Source organism: Chionomys nivalis, chromosome 2 (genome assembly GCF_950005125.1).
Source record: "Chionomys nivalis chromosome 2, mChiNiv1.1, whole genome shotgun sequence".
Classification (NCBI taxonomy): domain Eukaryota; kingdom Metazoa; phylum Chordata; class Mammalia; order Rodentia; family Cricetidae; genus Chionomys; species Chionomys nivalis.
In genome coordinates this window covers 80,478,227-80,500,185 of record NC_080087.1, presented here as the reverse complement: position 1 = coordinate 80,500,185, position 21,959 = coordinate 80,478,227, and the positions used below count along the sequence as shown (strand labels likewise).

The following is a 21,959-nucleotide window of genomic DNA, read 5'->3' as shown; positions in this document are numbered from 1 at the left end:
GCCTAGACCGCCACACCAGCCTTTGGGGATAGCCTAGATCGCCACACCAGCCTTTGGGGATAGCCTAGACCGCCACACCAGCCTTTGGGGATAGCCTACACCGCCGCACCAGCCTTTGGGGATAGCCTACACCACCGCACCAGCCTTTGGGGATAGCCTAGACCGCCGCACCAGCCTTTGGGGATAGCCTAGACCGCCGCACCAGCCGTTGGGGATAGCCTAGACCGCCGCACCAGCCTTTGGGGATAGCCTAGACCGCCGCACCAGCCTTTGGGGATAGCCTAGACTGCCACACCAGCCTTTGGGGATAGCCTGAACCACAACACCAGCCTTTGGGGATAGCCTGGACCACAACACCAGCCTTTGGGGGATAGCCTGGCTTTAGGCAGAAATGCTAAAGACTTTTTTCCACTTATAGATCCCTACTTCTATAAACTTTCCCAAGCTGGAAGGCAGCTTTGGTACATGTGCTCTCCAGAGCTCGCTCGTAGCTTGGTACAAGATTGCTGTCCAGCAAAGTGTCCAGTGTGAAGGTTTAGGGTGCAACAACATCCGCCTTCCCTGCAGGGGTCCCACATATGAAAAAAATAACTCCTGGCCTCATAGTAGGGAGGACATCATTTTCAAATTTGAAAGTAGGTGAGCACAGTTTGCCATCTTGTCTGGCCTGTCCAGTTCTTGACTGGGAAGGGTTTAGGAGGGTCTCAGGACAGCTCATCATCCCCACCCCCACTCTAGCTTGTCTCTGAGGCTCAGCACTGGAGCTCTGGACCCCACAGGTGTTTCCAGAGCCTAATAGTGTCCTGGGGGCTGACCGGATGCACCAGCATCAGGCCTCGTATTGTGCAGGGGTCCCTGGTGCGATCTGCTGGCCAGGCTGTGAGGAATCCTGGATGGGCACGGGGCACTAAGCCCAGGGCACGGAAGCAGAAGCCAGTGTAGACATCATCAAAGGGGAAAGGTACCACGCGGGCTGCTGCCTGCAGCAGCCAGGGGGCCAGGCGTCCTGAGATGACATAACCACCTCCACTTGCGTAGGCTGGGTAGTCACCTTCAAAGAAGGTCCTTGGCACATAGAAAGGGCCAGGCTTGCGGAGTGGCTTGGCCTGGGTGAAAACCTCACCCAGGTAGAGGCTATGGGCCCAGGTGGGTGGCAGGGTCTGCAGGTGCTCCAGCAGGGCAGGGATATGCACGAAGGCGTCGTCCTGAACCTGCAGAACAAAATTCACATCGGGGCAGTGGTGGCTCAGCCAGGTCAACAGCAGCAGGTCTTTGAGTGTCCGATTGTAGGGGACGTCTAAGAAGTCCCAGAGCAGCAGGTCACCATAGTGCTGGCTCTCCCATGTCACCAGTGATCTTAGGTCAGGCCCCCCCATTCCTAGTGGGGACCCCAGCAGAAAGAGCAACCGGGTCCCAGCGGCTGTGCTGCCCCAGGTCTCCCTCACAGCCTGGCGTGCTGCAAAGTGTCCTGGCTCAGACTTGACAGCCAGGAGCAGGTAGGGGACATCCTTATCAGAGCAGCTGGCCACTGGGCTGCCTCCCTCTGTAGGCAACCATAGAGGGAAGCTCCTACAAGCTGCTGACAGCAAGAAGCGCTGAAAGTCCTGGGGGTACAACAAGAAGTCCAAGATCTCCGAGGCTGCAACAGTCCCCCAAGTCTGGCAGTTCGTACTGGGCAGAACTCCCAGGTTCCGCTGCTTCTGGTTCCAGTAAGCCAAGGACAGTGGACCAATCTGACCCAGGCGTGCTGAGAGGTTGATGGGCAGGGTAGGCTCAGCATTGTGTGATGTGGGACTGAGCAGGGTGCCCCGGGGTTCAGCCTTAAACCAGGACTCGGATGTCCATTCGATGTACACTTTGAGGCCCAGGAGTGTGAGCAGTGCTGACAGGCAGAGCTGGCACTTGCGGTAACGCATGACCCGGCCCAGGGAAAGGGCCACCAGTGGTGCTGCAAGAGTCACAAGGAGTCACAGAGGGTGCAGCCTGAACCTCCAAAGAGGGCCCAGCTGAGCCCAGACAAGCAACCTAGGGCTTACCCAGACCCAGCCAGCTGGTAATGGCTTCGAAGACCCTGACCCTAGGCAGCCTGGCTCATAGTACCTGTCACATTACCTTAGACTGAGCTCCATACCCGCATCCTATTTTTTCCCTTTCCTGGAGTCAAGGTGTTGATGTATTTGCGGCATCGCTTCAACGCCATTCCTATCCCCTTTCCTCCACTCTCTGTGTCTTTTAGGAGTCCTAGCTCCGCGGGGAAACCCCTTTTACCTTCTTGGAAACCTACCTAACTCCTCTAGTAACCCCACCCCAGGGCCCGCCCCAGGTACCTCTGGGTTCGGCTTCCGCCAGCTCTGGGGGGGTCCTTGGGTCAAGCCCTGCAGGGACTCCCAGCTTGCAGCAGTGTGTCCTCCGGCTGCCGGCCCAGCCCTGGAGTCTGGAGGGGCGGGCGGGCGGGGAGGAGGCGGGAGGGGCCCCTGGGGCCGGGAGGAGCCAGGGCGGGGCTGGAGGGGAGGCAGACGAGGAGACGCGCTCTGGCGAGTTAGGGCTGGTTTCCTGGTGAGACGACAAGAAAGGTGCAGGGACGACAAGAAAGGTGCAGGGATGGTCAAATCGTGGACCCGGACTGCGGACTGCGAGGGCCTGGGAAAGAATTCCAGGGAAGGGGAGGCCAAGGGCAGCTGACATGAATGATCCAGGGGCAGTCTGGGCCCCAAAGAGAAAAGAGAAGGGAGGCCAAGGGATGGGTTCGAGGTCACCGCCAGGTCATGACTGCTGTGTGTGTGTGTGGGGGGGGGGATGTGTGTGTGGTATGTTTGTAGGGGCCGCGAGGCAACTAGAAGAGAAGGGTGAGGCAGAAAAGAGACAGACCACAGATGGCCGGGGTCAGAACAGAGCCTAACTAACCAGAGAAGAGTCAGAGGAGCCCGGGAGGACCCAAAGAAGAAAGGCAGGGCCAGGGAGAAGTGTAAGCAAGGAAAGCAATAAAGGATGGTAGAGTGAGGTGCACTGAGAGCCCCCAGCTAGGGGCCTGCACCTCCTCCAACTTGTGCATGAGCCACTACCAGGCTACCACCTCCATACAGATGGTCGGCGCCCCGCCCTGTGATGCTCTGGGCTTTATGCCCCACCCCTGGGGCAGGAGGGTTTCTGACAGTGTTTACATCTCTGCCCTAGGGCCTCTGTAGTTGAAGCTGTGCCAGCAAGTCTGGGGAGGCCAGCAAGGTGGGGCCTTCCCAGATCTCCAGGGACCTAGGTTGGGAGGAAGCCTACTCCCCACCTCCCAAGCCCAGGCTGACCCCTTGCAGCCTACCTGGTTTGGTGGACTGTCCAGATATAACAAGGCACCCAGTGTACTAGCACCCGAGTCTGTTATCAGTCCAGCCCTGACTTCCTCCCTCCAAGTTTGAAGAATGGAGCCCATGGGAACAGATGCAGGAAATGGTGAGTGCTAATGGGATAAGAGCTCCTGCAGGGAAGATAGCCAACAGCCAGGCAGGGTCAAGCCCACCGCCTTGGGAGAGGCTGGATAAGGCTTCTCGGCTCTCCTGGCTCATCACCCTCTATGGCACTGAGGCTCTATGACTGTGGCATCCTCCTGAGGCCTACAGTCTCATGGGAAGCAAGCAATGCTGGTTGCGGAGTGCAGCCTCGGTCCAACTGGGAGAATCCATACAGCTGCTGCAACCAGCAGAGCTCAGTAGAAAGCCTCTATTAACAAAGAACGTAGGATTGAGTAACAAAGGGTCAGAGGCAGAAGATTACTTTTAGGGACCATGATTCGGAGCATTTTCACTATCTGCTTCCATCTAGTTTTTGGGTACTTTTGGGTCCATGTTCCAATCAGCCAATCAACCAGCCAGACCACTTCTGTGGCACAGGGTAACTTATTAGATCCAAAAAGCACACCTGTTCAACAGATTTGACCCAGCTGTCCTCACCACACACTCTACACACTTTCAAATTCTTTTTCTTCCATATATGAGAGTTTTGCCTGCCTGTATGTCTCTGATCAGTTGCATGCCTGGTGCCTCTGGAGGCAAGAAGAGAGCATCAGATCCTCTTAACTGGAGTTAGACAGCTGTGAACTGCCATGTGGCTGCTAGGCATCAAAGGTGGGCCCTCTGCAAGAGCAGTCAGTGCTCTTAACCACTCAGCCACCTGCCAGCCCTTCTCTTTCTGTCTTCTTTTGTATTCCTTGTGATCCTTTGGCTTCAGCTTCCCTAGTGCAGGAACGCTGGTTTGGGGGAAGTACTAAGCATTGAACCTAGGGCCTCGTGCATGCTACCACTGGACAGTACTACCCCAGCTAAGAGTCTTTTTCTTATCAGTCGGGATCCAGTTAGGTGTACCTCCCTCTGGAGGAAGTGGATTTGATTCTAGAGTTTATGGCCTTGTTAGCAGTAGAGGACACTCCTGACTCTTTTATTAACTAACTTGGAGATAGTCTCACACTGTAGCTCTTGTGGGCCTGGAACTTGCTATGTAGACAAATGTGCCTGCCTTCTGCCTCCTGAGTGCTTTTGAAGTCTTAAGAATAATGAACACATGGGGCTGGAGGGACAGCTCAGTAGTTAAGAGCAATTATTGCTCTTGCAGAGAACCCAGGTTTAATTCCCAGCACCCACACAGGAGCTCACAACTACCTATAACTCCAATTCCTGGGGGATCCAATGCTGGCTTCTGGCTACTATGGGGACTGCATACACGTGGCTTACATCTATGCACATAAACAAATCTTTAAAGAATAGTGGGCATCCAGGGTCCAGGTGAGATCATCACCAAATGGTTCTGTTGGCTCCTTGGTATTGGCAAAAGAGCCTTGAAGTGGCTGGGTGCAGGGGTCAAGTCCTGATGACTCTTGGGTCCACCCCATTCCAGGAATGAAGTTCTGGGGCTGTCATTGAGCTCTGACGTTCTCAGACTGGCCACACACACACACACCCTCTGAGGACTCAAGAGCGCTCCCAAAAACCCCAGCACCCAAACCATCTTTGTGGCCATTGCTGTCAGCACAGGAGCCATGGGTACATATTGCAGTTGGCAGCTTGTTGGTATCCACCACCGGTCATCTGAGATGCCCTACAGGGCACACATGCCAGAATCTCTAGCATCTCCCCCCCCCCCTTTTTTCCAACATGGAGCTTACTGTTGTGCTCACGCCCAAAGTTTCAGCCCTCCCTTTTTTTTTTTTTTTTTTTTTTTTTTTTTTTTTTTGAGACAGGGTTTCACTGTAGATTTTGGAGCCTGTCCTGGAACTAGCTCTTGTAGGCCAGGTTGGCCTCGAACTCACAGAGATTCACCTGCCTCTGCCTCCCGAGTGCTAGGATTAAAGGCGTGTGCCACCACCGCCAGTTTAATTTTGAACCTTTAGAACTAACCATTTGGATCCAGTTGGGAGGAAAAGCCACAAGGTAATGTGAACAGGGAAGTTTAATATAAAGAATCATACACTGGTAACATGGGTATCAGGAATCATTCAGTCGATAGGGTGCTGACCTCACCCAGCAATCTGGGTCCTGGGGAACCACTGTACACTTCAAGCTCCAGGCAGTCCTGGCCTTTCCGTTGCGTTCTCTCCAGCGCCCTCTACTGATGAAATCTGTTGTGCCGGATGAAGGGACCATTTCCCCAAGGGCTAGGATCCATTTTCCCAGAACAAGAAAACCCCACATTTGAAGTACAAGTCAGTAAATGGCTCCAATTTTAGTGTATGTGCTGCTAAAGCGAGCACACAAGCCTGTAAATCCATGGGCGATGCCGTGGGGCTTGGAGTGCTGCTAGCCTTTAATGAATGTGGACGCACCCTGTACAAGGAGGAACCACCACTGTAAAGAACCAACAGACTCTCATGTTGGCCACAGTCCTGCTGACATGTATGTGGACAGTTTGAGGGAATGCTCTTGGTGAGCAGGGATAATGAGGAACCGTGGCGCTGTGAGCAGCTGTCCATGGAGGGCTGTTGGCCATGGGGACAGCTGTTTGATAGCTGCAGGCAAACACCAGTCAGCACCCTGACTCAGCCTTCTTATTTGCCAATGCTCCTTTGGGTTGAATGAACCTCACTGGAAGCCAGAGTGAGAAAACATCACACTCCACAGAGCCCCACAAGATCGAAAGAGTGGGGCCACAGGCTAGGGAGAGACAGGGCTCCGTGTGTTCTGAGGCTGCTGGTCTGGCTCCAGCTTCAGGCCCTGGGCCCAGTCAGTGCCAAGGACCTCACAATGGGGCAACATTTCTTCTACCAGGATCTGAGTGAGGCCTGGGTGGGACACGGCAGGGAGGTCTGAGATGTCCAGCCTGCGGAGACTCCTGAAGGGTGAGAAGGGTGGCTGTGAGAGCGGCATCTGTGTGTGACCCTAATTTCAACTAATAGTTCCTCTTTTTATTCTTTGTGGGTGTGTGTGCGCGAATGGATGGACCCCAGGGCTTCACACATTCTGCTGCTGACCCACACCCCTAGCCCCTTACTGGTACATTCTAAGTAAACACTCTAGCTCTGACATGCTCCCAACCCCTCACTGGGGGACTCTAGACAGGGGCTTCACCACTGAACCACATACTGGGGGAGTCTAAACAACTATTATCACTGAACCACACCCCTAGCCCTCCAGTAAAACTCTACAGCTATCTAAATTTACTGCTCTCCCCAACAGTGTGACCCCCACAGAGTCTCTGTCCGTATACAAAGGAAGCAAGTGTGGGAGTCAGTTCTTTCTCAAGACACAGAACGCTCAGTTGTGCTCACCCACCACAGGTGTTAGATCACAACAGGGAGGGGACAGATGGCTAGCAGCACCCAGAACCCCTCCTGGCTCTGCTGGCATAGGGTCAGTCTGGGCAGAGATCTTACTGGAGGTGATGGAGGCAGGCAAGGCCCCGTTCTGAGACTTGGGGGCACCCGGCCAGCGAGAGCTCCTGCAGCGAGTCAGCCAGAAGGTAGAGTCGGCTAAGGCACCAGTCATCCACGTTGGGGCAGCACTGCAGCGACAGGAACCGCAGCTCCTTCAGGGGCACTGCTGGATGAGAAGGTGGGTGGCACCAGGGGCCTTTCTGGAGCCCAACACCAAAGGGGAATCCGCCCCCTGGCCTACTCACGGAGGTTGCTCATGCCCTGGTAGTTGATGGCACAGCCACTGGCATCCACAGCCTCCACAGGAACCTTCCGGAACTCCAGGAACTCGGTAGGAAAATGGCCACGCTCATTTGGACGGATCCACTCCTTGTCCTGAAACCTAGAATAAGGAGTAGGGTGATGACACTGCCTGGCTTCCCAAGTGTGGCCACCCTAGCAACGGTGGCAGGTCGGCATCCTCCTCACTCCTTCACACAGGACACCAGAAACTCAGATACTGTCCAGTGTCAGAGCCAGGAACTGAGCTGGTCATGGCTGCATTTCTGGAAGCCCAGCATTTGGGAGGCTGAGACCAGAGCACTGGGAATTCAGGGTCAGCCTGGGCTACAGGGTGAGACCCCCCCATCCCTCAGCATACATTTACTGAAGGAAAGAGCTACATGTGTGAGTCTCTGCTGACAGCTATTTTCAGACACACATCTCATCCTAAGGAGTCGGCAGAAGTCCTCAGACCAGGTAGGAGTACATAAAGCCTATAGAAACTGAGTATTTTTTCCAGAAGGAAGAAAGGAAAACATCCAGGGGGGGCTGACGAGAGATGGTTTAGTGGGTAAGGCTGCCTGCTGCCAAGTCTGACAGCCAGTTAATTCCTCAGGGCCCTCACGGTGAAAGGAGAGCTCACTCCTTTAAGTTGTCCTTTGACTGCCACATACACACAGTGGCAAAAGCACACCCTCATATACTTAATAAGCAAATGTTAAAAATATATATATTTAAAGCTGGATGGTGATGGTATATGCCTTTAATCCCAGCACTTGGGAGGCAGAGGGAGGCTGAGCTCTCTGAGTTCAAGTTCTACGAAGCAAGTTGCAGGACAGCCAGAACTGTTATAGAGAAACTGTCTTGAAAAACAAACACAAAAAATAAAAACAAAATAATCCCCATATATGTTTTATTTATATACATTTTTTAAAAGGGGAAAAAGGAGCATAAAGAAAGACCTTTTTTGCTGTTTGCTTTTTGAGGGAGGGTCTTGGGTCTCGCTACGTAGCCCATGTTGGCCTACCATTTCTAACTCTTCGGCTTCAACCTTCAAAACTGGGATCTCAAGGACATGCCACCATGCCCAGCTAGGAGATCCACTCAGTCTGCCCTCCTCTACCTCCCCAGAGCTGGGGTCAGAGGAGTGTGACACCTCACCAGGCAGAAAAACACTTTTTTGAGGTGGGGTTTTGCTCTGTAGCCCAGGCTGAACTCGTCAAGAGTAGCCGGGATCAAGGATTTGCACATCACCCAGCTGCCTGGTATGACTGAGCACTGAGACATTCCACCTCATGACAGCTGTTTAGACTGAAATCCCAGTCTTGAAAGCAAACCCTGTATTAGCAATGCCACACATAATTCTTTTACTTATTTATGGTGTTTCTGAGACAGGGCCACACTATATACACACACACATATATATATATTCTGGCTGTCATAAGACTTACTCTGTAGACCAGGTTGGCCTCTGAACTCACAGAGACCCACCTGCCTCTGTCTCCCAAGTGCTGGGACTAAAGGCATGTGCCACCATGCCTAGCTATATATAATTTTTAAATTATTTTTTAAAGGAGGAAGTCTTAAGATAAGCCATGACTGGCCTAGAACTCACAGAGACCCACCTGCCTCTGCCCCCATGTGCTAGGATCAAAGGGCTGGCTGTTAATTTAAAATTTGTGTGTATTTGTATGTCTTTGCGTGTGTGTCTACAAGTGTGCATGCATGTAAGCCAGTGATGTCGGGCATTGCCATCAGATGCTTTTCCACCACATGTCTTGAGACAGAATCACTCACCTAGAGCTTGCTAGTCAGGCTAGGTGGCTGGCCAGCCAGAAAGCCTCAGGGATTGTCCTGCCTTTACCCCCTTGGCAGTGGGATCAGGGTGTACCCCACATACCTGACTTTTACAGGGGCGCTAGACTCATGTCCTCATGCATATGTAACAAGCACTTTACCAGCTGAGCCTTCGCCTCAGCTCTGCATGCCATCTCATTTTATAAATGACAAACTCGAGTCCCTGATACACAGCTGTTAAGACAGCAGAGATGCTCCACCCTCCCACATCTTCTCATGACAGCTGTCGTACTTCACTGCGCCTCCCTGCTTCAGGATGAAGAGGGCACCTGTGACATATGGGCCATATTTCTCCTGAATGTCAGCGAAGGATCTGTGGAGAAAATGAGAGCAAAGGTGAAGCCTGGGGCCTCTCACTATGTGCCAGTTCTATGAGGGAAGACTACAGGGCAGCAGGCAAGAGTGGCTGCAAACCTGAGTGCCTATTCAGTGCTGTGTACTGGGATCACAGTGGACAGAACACATCACTGAGGGTGGGTTCTGAGGTTTCAAAATCTCATGCCAGGCCCAGTATCATGCTCTTTTTTTGGGCTTGCAACCTGTGGAGCTTCTGCTCCAGTGCCAGGCCAGCCTGCCACCATGCTCCCATCATGATGGTCATGGACTAACCCTTTGGAACTGGGAGCAAGCCCCCATTTAAATGCTTTCTTTTAAAAGCTGCCTTGGTCATGGTTTTTCTTCACAGCAATTGACCAGTGTCCAAAATACTAACCTTAAAATGAAAGGTATTAGGGCAGGCCACACATAGTGAAGTGGTGGGATTGACCCTGGGAATCCTCTGACACTGGTAGACTAGATGTGAAGGCAGAGAGAGACCACAGTCAATGCCTTCAAATTTACCCTTAGCAACTGGGTGGCCAGTGGCACCCATCCTTAGACGGGGATGGCTTGAGAGTAAGATTTCTTTTAAAAGGGAAATGTGAGAGATACGTTTTAGCCACATATGTCTGAAAAGTCAGCCTGACCACTAAGCAGGGCTGGTGGTGGAGTGCCTATAGAGTGGAGTCGCAGAGAAGGGATGGGCCAAAGAGGAAGATGTGAGCTGATTATGCTGGCAGTGGAAGCCACAGCTTGGCCTGGGACTGACTGGAACAGGAGCAGGGGGGGGTCTTGCTGGAAGATCTGGCCAGCAGGGTCTTTCAGGAGTTTTGCCAAGCCACAGGTTCTCACCGATTCTTCCGGTTCACCTTCAGTATCTGCCTCCGAAGCAGGTACTCTCTCAGAGCATGGATGTCATGGAAGTAGTCCGAGAGGAACTGTAACAGCGTTCTTTTCTTCCGACTGCTGTCTGGGGTCACGGGCTCACTCATGCTATGGATGCCCCTGGCCCTCCCATTCCATTCTCGGGCACCCAAGCGCAGGAACTGGAGAAGGGGAGAGGGAAAGGATTGGGTGAGTCTGGAAGTGGATTCCACCCCTAAATCTTACACCATGACTTTTAATTTTACCCCTTAATGCAGCCAGTCTTGATTTTCTCAAGATCTTCTAATTTTCCACCAAATACTTATTTTTTTCGCCCCAAACTCCCATTATACCTTAATTTCTCATCAATTCACTATTTTTTGGGGGGGGGGGGCAGCATATGTATGCAGTATGCATTCTTGTGCCAGAGGTTGAGGCCAGGTTCTTCCTTAATTGCCCTTTACTATATATATTGAGGCAGGGTCTCTCACTTGTACCTGGAGCACCCCAACTCTAGTCAGTCACTCTAGTCAGTCAGTTTGACTGAGGAGAGTGCTGGGATTACAAGTGGGCTGCCATGCTTGGCTTTCAGCGACTCTGGTAGTCATGCACTTCAACTTGAGCTTTAACAATGACCCAGATTTTACCCAGTTCTTCCTAGGGTCTTAACTACTAATTTCTTGGCTGCCTCTCTATGGTCGATGTAACTTTCAATGTAAGGGTATCAACAAAGCACTCTACCACTAACTACATTCTCCAATTTAACGACTATTGGGAGGTCTAGGAATTTCCCTCGGACTCTTCCTCGGAACTCCATATTCACTCCTTGGTTCCTGCCTGCAACATCGAGTCCTTTGATTTCCTCCCTCCCTCCCTCCCTCCCTTTCTCCCTCCTTCCTCCTCCTTCTTCTCCTCCCTTCCTTCCTTCCCTCCTCTCCTGTTTTTTTTTTTTGGTTTTTCGAGACCGGGTTTATCTGTAGCTTTGGAGTCTGTCCTGGCACTAGCTCTTGTAAACCAGGCTGGCTTCGAACTCACAGAGATTCGCCTACCTCTGCCTCCGGAGTGCTGGGATTAAAGGCGTGCACCGCCACCGCCCAGCTAGAGTCCTTTTATTTTCTATTAAGGTTTACTTGTTTATTTACCGACGGGATTCCTGATCCCCCTGCCTCCGCAATCCCAAATGCTGGCATTAGGAGATCCTTAAATTCCCCAGGAATTTCGCGCAAAAATATCCTTAATTCTTTCTGCATTTCCCCCAAATCCCAGAACCTCGTTCAGTCCTTCCAGGTCCTATTCAAGACGCTTTCCCAGGATTAGCAGTCCTAGTCCTCTGATTGGCTAGTCCGCCCTCATCCATTGGTTTCTCTACCAAGCCTCCGCCCAGCGAAGCCCAAGACTCTCTGTGGCCCCAGAGAGGCCCACTGGCGTCCCTAGGGCAAGGCCCGGCCGGACAAGCTTTGCCCCCGCAGGCTCGAGGGGAGCTGCAAAGTGAACTACAGTTGGAGGGTTCCAGTCGCCGCGGTGACCTACCGCCCTGGGCGCCGCCATCTTGCCCGATGACGTAAGTAAAAAGGGCGGGACTTTCTGCGCAAACGACTACTTTTTTGGCCACACCCCTCCTTTTTTTTTCTTCTTTTTAGCCTTCTTTTTAAAGACGCACATACTCTTTAATCCTGTTGGGGTGTTTAGAACACCCCCCCTTTTTTTAGAACGGTGTCTTGGACACCCTCTGAAGAGGGAGGAGGCGGTCTTTCCTCTTAGGGAGCTTCTTTTCCTGACTGCGGTAGCAATTCTCTTGATTGGTTGCCCGCCGCCCCTTTTGTACCTTTGCCCTTGGCTGTTGCACCTGGTTCCCTCTCTCCACTTCTCCCCCTGTTCTCATATGGCCATGTCTGTGCTTCTGGCTATGCTCTCCCATATACCTACAACAAACTTTCTCCTTTACCATACCTAGGAGCCTCCATGTCCTTTTTAAAGATTCAATTATTATTTTAATTTATATCATTTTTTTGTGTGTATACACACCCACATGTCATGGTGCACCTGGAGAGATGAACAGACCATGGGTCCCAGAAGTGAACTTAGGTCCCCTAGCATACACGACAAGCACCTTTACCCACAGAGATATCTTGCTGGCCCTATTGTGATTAGATTTTTAGAATTTTTTTTTTTTTTGTATTTTTGTATTTTCGAGACAGGGTTTCTCTGTAGCTTTTCACAGAGATCCGCCTGCCTCTGCCTCCCGAGTGCTGGGATTAAAGGCGTGCGCCACCACCGCCCGGCTAGATTTTTAGAATTTTATTTGATACGTTTGCCTGCATAGATGTCTGCACCACATGTGTGCAATACCTTGAAGACCAGAGGTAGACGTTGAATCCCTGGAGTTGGAGTCGCCAGCCACCATGTGTGTGCTGGGGATGGAACCCAGGTCTTCTGGAAGAGCAGTCGATGTTCTTGTGGTTTTGTTTGTTTGTTTGGTTTGTTTAGTTTCTAACAGGGCCAGGCAATGGAAAGGTGAGCTGGGTAGCTAGGTTAGAATTCAGTATAAAAGACTGAATTTAGTTTGGAGTTCATATCTAGACATTTATTTATTTATTTATTTATTTATTTATTTATTTATTTCTAAGGCAGAGTTTTTCTGTATAGCACTTAACTGTCCTGGAACTCACTCTGCAGACCAGGCTGGCCTCAAACTCACAGAGATCCTCTGTTTCCAGAGTACTGAGATTAAAGGCATGAACCACCACCGTCCGGTTAAGTGGATTATTTCTTACACAGGGTCTCTCTCAGGTACATTAAGCTGGCCTTGAACTTTATTTTTTTTCTCAATTAAAAACTTGTTTATTATGAATGTGTGTGTGCACGCATGTGCTTATGAGTGTGGGCACATGTGTGCTGTGGTCAGAAGTTTATGGGGCACTGGGAAAAGCCTAGGGCCTTCTCAATGAATGCTCGGTAAGCTCTTTCTCAACTGAGTCACGCCCAGCCCCCAAATGCGAAGTCTTGGTGGATACAATCATTCATTCATTCACCAGCATTTACTGAACTCTCACAGTGAGTTCTGAGAGCCCCTTTCTCAGGGAGTTGCCATTCTAGGCAGAAAAAGGATGGATAAAAAAATGAATAAAAAACTATAGATACTGTTTGATAAGAAGCAGAAAAATGCCAGGCAATATATTAGGGAGTGGCTGGGGCATAGAGCCGCCAGCAAAGGCCTTTGCAAAAGGTGCATTTAACTGGAATGAGTGACATGGGAGAAAAAGATACCTAAAGGTTTGGAGTCAAAATGTTCAGGCAAAGGTAAGAGCCAGGGCAGAGGCGCTGAAGTAGGCACCAGCTTGCAGAGAGGTAGGAGACAGGACTAGGGAGGTGGGCAGTGGGGCTGACTGTGTAAGTCCAGTAGGGTTTTAGTCTTTTTACAGAGGGAGAGAGGAGTTTTAAAATCTGCCTTACAGGCTGGAGAGATGGCTCAGTGGTTAAGAGCATTGCCTGCTCTTCCAAAGGTACTGAGTTCAATTCCCAGCAACCACATGGTGGCTCACAACCATCTGTAAAGAGGTCTGGCGCCCTCTTCTGGCCTTCAGGCATACACACATAATAAATAAATCTTTTAAAAAAAATAAAATCTGCCTTACATGTTGTGAAGACCTGGAGAATGTCTCTTAGAGGGCACGGGTGGACATGAGATCAACAAAGAGGCTACTGCTCTAGTCCAGGTCCATGAGGAATAGGAACTAGGGAGGGGCAGTAGTGAAAAGGTGTTATTTATGGGAGTGGAGAGTCGGGGAGCGGTGGGTTTGGCGAGGTGGGGAGTTGGTAGATTGAATGCCCCCAACCACAAATGTCCTTATTCTGCAGTCCTTAAAGGTGGAGGTGTCATTTACAGAAGGAAGTTTATTTGGGCTTGCCATTCCAGAGGGCTGAGTCCATCATAGTGGGGAGGTATGGATGGGAGCACGTGGCAGGTGTGGCATCAGAAGCAGGAAGCTGAGAGCTGAAGTACAAAGCAACAGGAAAGGGTGGGGCTTTAAACTCTCAAAGCCCACCTCAGGTGAGGTACTTCCGTGAGCAAGGTGGTTCCTCACAAAGCTCCCCAAGGCACCATGGACCACTCAACTGTCCTGAGTGAGCCAATGGGGGACAATTCCCTTCAAACCACCACACTCTATGTCGCTTTATATGGTAAAGACACCCCCTCACCTCTGATAGTCCCACCCCCTCACCTCTGATAGTCCCACCCCCTCACCTCTGATAGTCCCACCCCCTCACCTCTGATACTCTGATAGTCCCACCCCCTCACCTCTGATACTCTGATAGTCCCACCCCCTCACCTCTGATAGTCCCACCCCCTCACCTCTGATAGTCCCACCCCCTCACCTCTGATACTCTGATAGTCCCACCCCCTCACCTCTGATAGTCCCACCCCCTCACCTCTGATAGTCCCACCCCCTCACCTCTGATACTCTGATAGTCCCACCCCCTCACCTCTGATAGTTCTACTCCTTTTCTTTTTTTTTTTTTAAGATTTATTTATTTATTATGTATACAACTTTCTGCCTCCATGTATACCCACACACCAGAGGAGGGCGCCAGATCTTATTACAGATGGTTTGGAGCCACCATGTGGTTGCTGGGAATTGAACTCAGGACCTCTGGAAGAGCGGATGGTGCTCTTAACCACTGAGCCATCTCTCCAGCTCCCATCTACTCCTTTTCTTAGTAGTGTATTTATTGCTTTGTAGCCCAGGCTGACCTGAAACATGTAATCCTCCTGCCTCAGCCTTCCGAGGCTGGGATCTTAGATGTGTACCTTAAGGCCCGGTTTAAGGATTTTTTGGGGGCTGTGGCCATGAGGATTTCAAGACAGGGTCTCACTATGTAGTCCTGGCCGTCCTGGAACTCTCTGTAGACCAGACCTTGAACTCAGATCTGCCTGGCTCTGCCTCCCAAGTGCTGGGAGTGTTTGACATTACTGCTCAATCAGCTTAAGAACCTTGAGATGGGAATGTTATTTGTTGTAGGTGACTGCTGGACCGCAAATGTCTTATCAGGATGGCCATTGCAGAAAACATGAGTCAGGATGCCGGATGCCAAAGACTGGAATGATGTAAGGAGAGCGGGTAGTCTGGAAGTTCAGAGAGCAGTGTGGCTTCTCTCCTGGAAGCACCCAAGTGTGTATGTGTGTGTGTGTGCCTGCTTGTGCTTACATTTGTGTGCGCGCCTGCCTGTGCTTTTATGTGTGTGTACCCGCCTATGCTTGCATGTGTGTGCCTCCCTGTGCTTGTATATGTGTGTGCCTGCTTGTGCTTGAGTGTGTGCACCTGCCTGTGCTTATATGTGTGTGTGTGTGTGTGCACCTGCCTGTGCTTGTATGTGTGTATGTGCCAGCTGTGCTTGTGTGTGTGTGTGTGTATCCATATATGCTCATGTTGTTGGTGCTGGTGACGGGGCCAGGGGCTTATTGCATGCCAGGCGAGCATGGACCATGTAGCTGCATTCTTAGCCTGAACCTAGAGCCCTGCTCTGCCACTGAGCTACACCCCCAGTCTCCTGTGGGCTTTGGTTTCGAAGCACATGTTAGTGTAGCACATGTAGCACATGCTAGCGACTATGGATGACATTGAACTCATAACTCTCCTGTTTCTGTTTCCTGAGTGTTGGGGTTACAGGCATATACCACCATACCCAGTTAGCTTGATGTGACATTGGACACAGAACCCAGGGCTTCCTGCATGCTAGGCTAGCCCTCCGACAACCGAGGCACATTCCCAGACCTCTTTCCCCCCACCTTTGGGTTTTGAGACAGGATTTCATTCTGTTTCCTTGGAAATCAATATATAGATCCTGTTGGCCTCAAATTTGCAGTGACCATCTTGCCCCTGCTTACAAACTATTGGGATTGCAGGTGTGTGTCACCCATCATACCCAACTAACCTTGTGAGGGTTTTTTTTCCCCCTTTTTTTTGAAAAAAATAATTTTTTGGTGCATGTGGTGGTTTGAAAGAAAATGGCCCCCAAAGGGAGTGGCACTATTAGGAGGTGTGGCACCGTGGGGGTGGGCTTTGAGATCTCTTTTGCTCAAGCATACTCATGGGCAGAGCACGACCTGGAGCACTTCCCAGTCCTGGCCACCTGGCAGTGACACACACAATACAGCCATGTCCAAGGCTAGCAGGACTGGCTGCTGTATGGCAGCCTGCAGTCTCCACACAGAGACTCTTCAGGGGGCACTAGTGGCAAAGCCGTGGCAGGGAACAGACAAGGATCAATTTGGGGGATAGCCAAGGGCATTCAACTGAAGAGGCTGAGGAAGGGGGGCTGGAGAGGTGTGAGGACCTCGGAAGGAAGACAGCCCAGCTCCTTCAGGTGGTGAGCAACAAGCACCATGTGCCCGAGGGAGTCAGCCTAAGAGGCAAGGGTGTGAAGTTAGAACTCTGCCCGAGGCTATGAGATCATGGAGGCTGGACTCCAGAAAGAAAAAAAAAATGTGGCCATCTGATTCAGAGTGAAGAATGGACTTTGGGATGTCTCTGCCAGCCCCTCCTGGATCTTTCTTCTCCCCTACGCCCATCCCACAGCTTCCCAGGCGACTGGGCCCCTTGGACCTTGCTACTTCCTGCTTTCAGTCCATAGTTCAGACCATGGAGCTATGGGTGCAGTTGAAGCAGGCCGGACTGGAGCTCCTTGGATTGGGTCCACCTCCCCAGGCGCTAAGGATGCCCCCTCCAGAGGGGAACCCTGGCCAGACCCTTCTATCCTCAGGGACAGAACTTGGGAGTGCCAGGGGGCCACTGCTGTGGATCTGGGAGGAGCTGGTGAGTGAAAGTTCACTAGAGAGAGAGAGAGAGAGAGAGAGAGAGAGAGAGAGAGAGAGAGAGAGAGAGAGAGAGAGAGAGAGAGATACGGTGGGGGAAGGGGTGATAGCAATAGACATGGCTGAGGCTCAGCCAGGCCTGCTGGCTCATGCGTGTAATGCAGCGCTGAGGCAGAAGAATTTCAAGCTTAAGGCTGTAGATTGACATCACATGTGAGAATAAAACAAGGGCAGAGACAGGTAGCAGCGGGGACAGAGCAAGAGAGGAAGGAATGGCGACAGTCCTGGAGAAAAGCGGAGGAAGGCATCAGGGACTGAGCTCAGGGATAGACAGACAGGACCTCGGATGAAATGGGACCGGGGAATGACCAAGGGCAGGCAATTTATCTTACTAAATTGAGATAATTTCATATATTAGTTTTGAGGCGCTTTGATTAAGGAGGCCTCATTTCTCTTGTCCTTTCGTACTGAGAAAACGGAACTGGAGATGCGGGGTCAGAGATGAAAAGAAGGGGCCACAGAGATGAAGAGGCAGAGGCCAGCAGAGAAACAGAGATCAAGAGGTACAGGGAGAAGCAGATGGCATGAAGAACCCGGAATCAGAGAGGTCCCTGGCCAGGCAGGCTGGAACTTGGGCTGGCACCTGCTCCCTGAAGCTCCTGGCAGGTGTGCTTACTCTGGGTGGCATACCCACGATGCTCCTTTACTCCTGTAGGGGAACCTGCGCCGAGTGGATTTCCAACTGTTGGGACAGCTGTGTCACCTGGGACTGGAGATGGGGGCCCTGCGGGAGGAGCTGATCACCATCCTGGAAGAGGAGGAAGCAGCGGAGGAGGAAGAGGAGAGCTGTGTTGATGAAGTGGATGAAGGGCCTCAGGGGAAGCAGGAGGAGGGACATCCAGGGGTCCCCTATCCAGCCCTGTGCCCCCCCGACTTTGAGATAACCATCTGAGGTGATAGAGTTTGACACATAAATGAGATGCAAATTTATGCAAAAGCAAGAGGAGATTCGAGTCCAATCAGACAGAATCAATGGTGTTCCTTCAGCAGGCTGTTCTCAGGAGATCCTGACAGTGGAGCCTGGGGATGTGGGCCGGTTTGACTGTAGGTTCAGGAGGGGCACAGAAGCCATAGCTCTATGTGCAGAAATGTTCCCAGTGTGGCCTGGAGAGCCAATGATTGGCAAAAGTGATGGAGATGCTAGCAGACAGGATGGAAGATCACTTCAGCCTAGTGTGGTAGATGTCATGGCTATTAAGCGACTGAGACATCACAAGTTCAGAGGGAGATGTGGAATGAGGCAAAGGTCAACGACCCGTGTGGTAAAAGCCTTCCAATAATTAAAAAATTGATTACATGTTGAAATGATGTTTTGAATACATGGAATAAAATATAAATTTTGTATGCTTTTATTGTGGTTCTATATAACATAAAGCCATTTTAGCCATTTTCACGTGTGCTATGTGATCTATATGCACACATGTGTGCAGGTCCGTGTGGCTGTCTTCCACTGTGGGTCTCTCACTGAACCTCACAACTGTTACTGGGCTGGCCCGCGAGTTCCCATGACCTTCCTGGCTCCCCCATCCCCATGTTGAGGTTACAGGCACAGGTAGTTGAGCCTGGCCTTTTCCTTTGGGTGCTGGGAGTTGGAACCCAGGTCTTTATGTTTGCACAGCATGCCCTCTTACCCACGGAACCACCTGGAGGCTCCTCCGTTTGTTCTTTTTTTTCTTTTTTTGACATAAGGGCTCTATGTAGTCCTGTAGACTAGGCTGGCCTGGAACTCACAAAGATTCTCCTGCCTCTGCCTCCTGAGTGCTGGAGTTAAAGACGTGCACCACCATGCTTTGTGTTCTTCCTTTCCTTTATTCTGTGTGTTTGTGTGTGAGTGTGGGTTTGTATGCCACAGCATTTGCGGAGGTCAGAGGACAGCCTCAGGCACCAACCAGGCCCTGTCTTCTCCCCTGAGACAGGGTCTCTCATATTTATGGCCGCATGCCGTGTTACCTGGCCTGAGAGTTTCTGCCAGTTCTCCTATCTCTACGTCTCCTCTCTCCATGGAGGCAGGGGGATTACAGTTCCTAAGATGTCCAGCTTTACGTTGGTTCTGGGGATTCAAACCAGGTTTTTACGCCCGCAAGCACTTTACCCACCAAGTCATTTCCTCAGTTCTCCCTTATTTTAAATTATTATTATTATTATTACTATTGTTATTGCTATTATTTTTTTTTTTCAGGACAGGGTTTCTCTGCGAAACAATACTGGCTATCCTGGAACTCACAGAGATCTTCCTGCTTCTGCCTCCCAAATGTTGGGATTAAAGGTGTGTGCCACCACCACCTGATTCTTTTTAATTAATTAATTTACCCTAATGATGCTCAATCATACTATAAGGCATTTGTTCAGCTTTGTTCATGGCAGCATTATTTGTCATAGCCAGAACCTGGAAACCACCTAGATGTCCCTCGACCAAAGAATGAATAAAGAAAATGTGGTACATTTACTTAGTGGTACTCACTGGTAAAAAATAATGACATCTTGAAATTTGCATGCAAATGGATGGAACTAGAAAAAACCATCCTAAGTGAGGTAACCAAGATCGAGAAAGACGAACGTGGTATGTGCTCACTCATAAGTGGATATTAGATATAAACCAATGGATAAACAGCCCATAGTCCACGACCCCAGAGAAGCTAAATAACTAGGGGCTTGTCTTCTTAAAGTGACCTTTACACATAGCAGCCAGGGAACCCTGGGCTGATTAGGGTATTGCCTGGCTGCGTCTTGCCAGATGACAGAGTAGGCCAGCATAATCCCTCACAGCCCCCATAGTCTATCACAGTCTCAACTCTGTTTAAAAGTCTGAAGTTGAAAGTCTCTTCTGAGATTCATGAAACCTCTTAAATATAGTCACCTGTAAAATCAAAATCAAAAACAGATCACACATTTCCAACATACAATGGCACAGAATATACGTTACTGCTCCAAAATGTGGAGAAGAGAGGTTAGTGATGAAATATTGAACCAAAGCAAGACTGAAACCGGCTGGACAAACCCCAACTGTACATCTCCATATCTGATATTAAAATGCTCTTCAGAGCTCCAACTCTTTTCCGCTTTGTCAAACACAACACAATTCTTTCTCTTGGGCCAGTTCGACTCCCTGTTAGTTTTCCTTGGCAGGCATGCCATGACTCTGGCATCTCTAACATCTTGGGTTCTCTAAGACAATCCAGGCTTCAACTTCACAGCTTCATACAGTGGCCTCTCTACTAGGCCTCCCTCCATTCAGGGACACCCCTGACACACGCCTGGCCCCAGCAGCTTTCCATAGATTCAGATGCAAATTCCATAACTCATTTCTTCCATCCTTAACTCTAAAGTCAGAGCCATGTGACCAAAGCTGCCACGTTCAGCTGCTTGCTGGGGCTGGAACAGGCCCCTCCTCCAGTTGCATTTTTGCCAGCTTTCTGTTTTTGATGGTTTCCTTCACTGCCTGAGCTTAGCTGTCCTGAAACTTGCTCTGTAGACCAGGCTGGAATCAGACTCAGAGATCCACCAGCCTCTGCCTTCCCAGTGCTGGGATTAAAAGTGTGTGCCATCACTGCTTTGCCTAAACTTTTCTTTAATTCCTTTTCACAAGTCGGAAATTCAGGTGGGTGGGATCCTGCCCTGAGGTCACCACACTCTTCATTCCATCTCAGGCTGTTGATCTCAATTACAGGATTTGGCACCATTCCACTTCCGGTGTTCCTTTTCTCCTCAAATGGTTTTCCTTCCTCAGCTGGCCCCTTTCATTATAAATTTCATCAGAGTGACCACTAATAACCACACAGTAGAGTCTACACTAGGCTGTTTTGAGATTTCTTCAAATTAATTAATTGGAATTAATTCAAATCTCTTCACTTTAGCCTCAGGAAGACTCTTTGGACAAGGGCAAAAGGCAGCCACATTTTTTTTAATTTATTATACATTATGTATACAGCATCTGCCTTAATGTATCCCTGCAGGCCAGAAGAGGGCACCAGATTTCATTATAGATGGTTGTGAGCCACCCTGTGGTTGCTGGGAATTGAACTCCGGACCTTTGGAAGAGCAGGCAATGCTCTTAACCTCTGAGCCATCTCTCAGCCCTGGCAGCCACATTCTTCACCAAAATATCCCAAGAATGATTTCTAGGCAACACACTAAAACTCTTCTCCTCTGAAATCTCTTGATCCAGCCCTGGACAGTTCAAATCATTCTCAGCACCACTGTCTTCCATGCTCCTACTAGAATGGCCCATTAAGCAGTGCTTAAAGCATCCACTACTTTCCTAACCCAAAGTACCAAAGTCTAAATTCCTCCAAACAAACACTTCTTCAGGCCTATCACAGCAATACCCTGGTACCAACTCTGTCTTTGTTAGGGCTTCTATTGCGTGAAGACACACATGGCCATGGCAACTCTTACAAAGGAAAACATTTAACAGGGTGACATACAGTTCTGAGGTTCAGACCATTGTCATCATGGTGGGAAGCATGGCCACATGCAGGCAGACATGGTGCTGGAGAAGTAGCTGAGAGAGTCTTACAACTTGCAGGCAATAGGAAGTCAACTGACAGTGAGGGAAGCTTAAGCAAAGGAGACCTCTGTCCCCATGGTGACACACTTCCTCTAACAAGGCCACACCCACTTCAACAAGGCCATATCTCCTCATACTGTCACTCTTTTGGGGGGCCATTTTCTTTCAAACCACCATATCAACTCAGCCCAAACTACTAAAATTAGGGCAAAAGAGAATTCTCACAAGAGATCTCTTCTGGGTGAAGCTAGAAGAGAGCAGGGGAGAGCAGGGGAGAGTATAAGAGAGTAGAAGAGAGGTGGAGAGAGCAGAGGAGAGCAGAGAAGAGCAGAGGAGAGCAGGGGAGAGTAGAAGAGAGCAGGGGAGAGCAGAAGAGAGCAGGGGAGAGTAGAGAAGAGTAGGGAAGAGTAGAAGAGAGCAGGGGAGAG

The 21,959-nt window shown here is 50.4% G+C and overlaps 3 protein-coding genes across 7 annotated transcripts; 1 reads left to right on the top strand and 2 right to left on the bottom strand.

Annotated features, from left to right (window-relative positions):
• Positions 1 to 698: 698 nt before the first annotated feature.
• B3gnt8 (UDP-GlcNAc:betaGal beta-1,3-N-acetylglucosaminyltransferase 8) lies at positions 699 to 2,405 on the bottom strand. The gene is made up of 2 exons (XM_057762855.1): positions 2,328 to 2,405; positions 699 to 1,948 (listed from the first exon to the last, which is right to left on the bottom strand). Exon 2 carries the CDS (start codon positions 1,914 to 1,916, stop codon positions 753 to 755), a length of 1,164 nt encoding a protein of 387 aa, XP_057618838.1. The 5' UTR covers positions 1,917 to 1,948; positions 2,328 to 2,405; the 3' UTR covers positions 699 to 752.
• Positions 2,406 to 5,412: 3,007 nt separating this feature from the next.
• On the bottom strand, positions 5,413 to 11,702 carry Dmac2 (distal membrane arm assembly component 2). Of its 5 annotated transcripts, none has more exons than XM_057763263.1 (6): positions 11,681 to 11,702; positions 10,139 to 10,332; positions 9,201 to 9,281; positions 7,096 to 7,232; positions 6,851 to 7,016; positions 5,413 to 6,309 (listed from the first exon to the last, which is right to left on the bottom strand). In XM_057763263.1, the coding sequence occupies exons 1-6, from the start codon at positions 11,696 to 11,698 to the stop codon at positions 6,132 to 6,134; spliced, it is 774 nt and encodes a 257-aa protein (XP_057619246.1). In that variant the 5' UTR covers positions 11,699 to 11,702; the 3' UTR covers positions 5,413 to 6,131. The 5 variants fall into 5 exon arrangements, with proteins under 5 accessions (XP_057619246.1, XP_057619247.1, XP_057619248.1 ...); XM_057763264.1 differs by having other exon boundaries at positions 6,851 to 7,013; XM_057763265.1 differs by lacking the exon at positions 11,681 to 11,702 and adding an exon at positions 11,420 to 11,655.
• A 5,083-nt stretch (positions 11,703 to 16,785) lies between these two features.
• Positions 16,786 to 17,916, top strand: Erich4 (glutamate rich 4). The gene is made up of 2 exons (XM_057763266.1): positions 16,786 to 16,965; positions 17,680 to 17,916. The coding sequence occupies exons 1-2, from the start codon at positions 16,792 to 16,794 to the stop codon at positions 17,914 to 17,916; spliced, it is 411 nt and encodes a 136-aa protein (XP_057619249.1). The 5' UTR covers positions 16,786 to 16,791.
• Positions 17,917 to 21,959: the final 4,043 nt, after the last annotated feature.

What these genes read in the sequence shown, in the direction of transcription:
- B3gnt8 (XM_057762855.1), bottom strand. Translation starts at nt 1,916, where the DNA reads ATGCGTTACCGCAAGTGCCAGCTCTGCCTGTCAGCACTGCTCACACTC.
- Erich4 (XM_057763266.1), top strand. Translation starts at nt 16,792, where the DNA reads ATGGAGCTATGGGTGCAGTTGAAGCAGGCCGGACTGGAGCTCCTTGGA. An exon ending in TGTGGATCTGGGAGGAGCTG is followed by an intron (nt 16,966 to 17,679) that starts GTGAGTGAAAGT and finishes TTACTCCTGTAG; the next exon opens with GGGAACCTGCGCCGAGTGGA.
- Dmac2 (XM_057763261.1), bottom strand. Translation starts at nt 11,400, where the DNA reads ATGCAGAAAGAATTAAGGATATTTTTGCGCGAAATTCCTGGGGAATTT. An exon ending in AAGGTGAACCGGAAGAATCG is followed by an intron (nt 9,282 to 10,138) that starts GTGAGAACCTGT and finishes TTTTCTCCACAG; the next exon opens with ATCCTTCGCTGACATTCAGG. An exon ending in AAGCAGGGAGGCGCAGTGAA is followed by an intron (nt 7,233 to 9,200) that starts GTACGACAGCTG and finishes TCCTTATTCTAG; the next exon opens with GTTTCAGGACAAGGAGTGGA.